Below are 3,675 nucleotides of genomic sequence, written 5' to 3'. Positions count from 1 at the left end.
TACTCTACTTACAACACTACAGTATTAGTAGTAGTAGTAGTCTAGTAGGACCTACTCTACTGACAACACTACAGTATTAGTAGTAGTAGTAGTCTAGTAGGACCTACTCTACTGACAACACTACAGTATTCTAGTAGTAGTAGTCTAGTAGGACCTACTCTACTGACAACACTACAGTATTCTAGTAGTAGTAGTCTAGTAGGACCTACTCTACTGACAACACTACAGTATTCTAGTAGTAGTAGTCTAGTAGGACCTACTCTACTGACAACACTACAGTATTCTAGTAGTAGTAGTCTAGTAGGACCTACTCTACTGACAACACTACAGTATTCTAGTAGTAGTCTAGTAGGACCTACTCTACTGACAACACTACAGTATTCTAGTAGTAGTAGTCTAGTAGGACCTACTCTACTGACAACACTACAGTATTCTAGTAGTAGTAGTCTAGTAGGATCTACTCTACTGACAACACTACAGTATTCTAGTAGTAGTCAAGTAGGACCTACTCTACTGACAACACTACAGTATTCTAGTAGTAGTAGTCTAGTAGGACCTACTCTACTGACAACACTACAGTATTCTAGTAGTAGTAGTCTAGTAGGACCTACTCTACTGACAACACTACAGTATTCTAGTAGTAGTCTAGTAGGACCTACTCTACTGACAACACTACAGTATTCTAGTAGTAGTCTAGTAGGACCTACTCTACTGACAACACTACAGTATTAGTAGTAGTAGTAGTCTAGTAGGACCTACTCTACTGACAACACTACAGTATTCTAGTAGTAGTAGTCTAGTAGGACCTACTCTACTGACAACACTACAGTATTCTAGTAGTAGTAGTCTAGTAGGACCTACTCTACTGACAACACTACAGTATTAGTAGTAGTAGTCTAGTAGGACCTACTCTACTGACAACACTACAGTATTCTAGTAGTAGTAGTCTAGTAGGACCTACTCTACTGACAACACTACAGTATTAGTAGTAGTCTAGTAGGACCTACTCTACTGACAACACTACAGTATTCTAGTAGTAGTAGTCTAGTATGACCTACTCTACTGACAACACTACAGTATTAGTAGTAGTAGTTTAGTTGTTTCTGCTGGATGGAAACTGAGTGTGTTTGTGTGGCTGGGTGTGGCTGTCTTTATGGCAGTGTCTTTTTCCTTATGCATTTCCTGTGTCAGTATATCTGTGTCAGCGTTTGCTGTTAGTTTAAGTTCTCCCTCCACTTCCTCCCCACCACCAGCCACTGAATCAAATTAAGAGCGCCAGTTCCAATGTTAAATTTCATGATGACTGTGTGTGTGTATAGGTGGTCTCCAGACTAGAGCTCTTGAGAGATTCAAATCAAATAAAATAAAATAAAATTTTATTGGTCACATGCGCCGAATACAACAGGTGCAGACATTACAGTGAAATGCTTACTTACAGCCCTTAACCAACAGTGCATTTATTTTAACAAAAAAAGTAAAAATAAAACAACAACAAAAAAAGTGTTGAAAAAAAAAGAGCAGAAGTAATCTGCCCCTATCTGTCAGATCTAATCAACTTCCTGCCCTGCAGATTCACTTCCTCTGTTTAGCGCCCTGGCGACCGGACAACCCTGCCTAGTAACTGTTACCATGGTGACACCGTGAACTTAATTGATCAGGGAATATGAGAATATACAGTACCAGTCAAAAGGTTGGACACACCTACTCATGGGTTTTTCTTTATTTTTACTATTTTCTAAATTGTAGGATAATAGTAAAGAATGCCAAGAGTATGCAAAGCTGTCATCAAGGCAAAGGGTGGCTATTTGAAGAATCTCAAATATAAAATATATTTTGATTTGTTTAACACTTTTTGGGTTATTACATGATTCCATATGTGTTATTTCATAGTTTTGATGTCTTCACTATTATTCTACAATGTAAAATAAAACTCTTGAATGATTCTGTGATTCCGGTTCTGTTTGATAAAAAAACTAACCTAAACAACACTCCATTATAGACTACTGTCCTTATGTGTCTCTCTCTCTGTCTCTCTCTCTCTCTCTCTCTCTCTCTCTCTCCTCTCTCTCTCTCTCTCTCTCTCTGTTATCTATTGCCCTCTCTCTCCCTCTCTCTCTCTCGCCCTCTCTCTCTCTTTCTCTCTCTCACCCTCTCTCTCTCTGTTATCAATCGCTCTCTCTCTCTCGCCCTTTCTCTCTCTCGTCCTCTCTCTCTCTCTCTCGCCCTCTCTCTCTCTCTCAGTTATCTATCTCTCAGATAGATTGGGCACAAGTGTGACAATGAATTATTGTGTGTGACAATGCTGATGTTGATTGGTTGATATATCTGCACTCCTGCCTCTACCCTCTTCCTCTCCTCTCACCCCACCTCCATCCTCTCCTATTGTCCCATACAATAACCTATACTTTATTTTATGGGGCGACCCTCCGCGCGAAGTCACGACCCCAATTTTAAATACCACTGCTCTAGAGAATAGAAGACTGTGAGAGGAAGAGGAGGAGTCATTGGGGTGTTTCCAGTAAAGAATACTTTCACTTTCAACGGTCTTCTGAAAAGCAGAAGCGCATTTCTTCTTCAGCAAGTCTAACAGAATAACGGAATACTTTACTGAGGGACGTTCGTTGATTGTTAGGGGGAAAATGGAGATTGTGATTGGTCTACTTCTTTCATTATTGTCTCTGTATTGTGACATCACCGGTAAGTTAGACTTCTGTTCCAGTACAACGTTGTGATACAGGTGTTTGGTAAGTTAGACTTCTGTTCCAGTACAACGTTGTGATACAGGTGTTTGGTAAGTTAGACTTCTGTTCCAGTACAACGTTGTGATACAGGTGTTTGGTAAGTTAGACTTCTGTTCCAGTACAACGTTGTGATACAGGTGTTTGGTAAGTTAGACTTCTGTTCCAGTACAACGTTGTGATACAGGTGTTTGGTAAGTTAGGCTTCTGTTCCAGTACAACGTTGTGATACAGGTGCTTGGTAAGTTAGACTTCTGTTCCAGTACAACGTTGTGATGCAGGTGTTTGGTAAGTTAGACTTCTGTTCCAGTACAACGTTGTGATGCAGGTGTTTGGTAAGTTAGGCTTCTGTTCCAGTACAACGTTGTGATACAGGTGTTTGGTAAGTTAGTCTTCTGTTCCAGTACAACGTTGTGATACAGGTGTTTGGTAAGTTAGACTTCTGTTCCAGTACAACGTTGTGATACAGGTGTTTGGTAAGTTAGACTTCTGTTCCAGTACAACGTTGTGATACAGGTGTTTGGTAAGTTAGACTTCTGTTCCAGTACAACGTTGTGATGCAGGTGTTTGGTAATGGGGTGTTAGATTAATTTGGATTTTAAGAATAATGACTAAAGGATTTCACCCCAAATACAGTATAAATGTTAGAATTATCATGTAGTGTCAACCCACTAACAGAGGGGGCGGTACTAAACATTCAAGGGGGAAGGCGGAAACTGTTTAGAAAAGCCAACTAAAGGTGGGAGGAGTCAAGTCCAGGAGGTATAAAATCGTACGTTTGTGTCTTTGGCGCCAGAGCTCTCCATGAATAAATATACAGATAATACTTGTTGGTTGTGGACCTTGAATCATTGATGATTAAAACCAGAGCCTTACAACCTCTGGTAATGATTCAAGCTTAGGTTGAATTAGAGATAGAAATTCACATGACTTGGGG

At 40.0% G+C, this 3,675-nt stretch overlaps 1 protein-coding gene across 2 annotated transcripts in view; it reads left to right on the top strand.

The window, feature by feature from the left end:
* Positions 1–2,322: 2,322 nt before the first annotated feature.
* Positions 2,323–3,675, top strand: part of LOC311120553 (uncharacterized protein) — a gene marked incomplete at its 3' end in the record, with an annotated part of 61,552 nt that continues 60,199 nt past the window's right edge. Inside the window, exon 1 of one of the 2 annotated variants that reach the window (XM_084195139.1) lies at positions 2,323–2,697. In XM_084195139.1, coding sequence (XP_084051265.1) covers positions 2,640–2,697 — 58 coding nt within the window. In that variant the 5' untranslated portion in view covers positions 2,323–2,639. The remainder of the gene's footprint in view (positions 2,698–3,675) is intronic. The other variant, XM_084195140.1, reaches the window with a different exon arrangement.

The sequence above is a fragment of the Coregonus lavaretus genome (genome assembly GCF_964263955.1).
Source record: "Coregonus lavaretus genome assembly, contig: HAP1_SCAFFOLD_47, whole genome shotgun sequence".
NCBI classification, from domain to species: Eukaryota; Metazoa; Chordata; class Actinopteri; order Salmoniformes; family Salmonidae; genus Coregonus; species Coregonus lavaretus.
The sequence above is the reverse complement of the archived record's forward strand: the minus strand, read 5'-3'. Positions and strand labels throughout refer to the sequence as shown.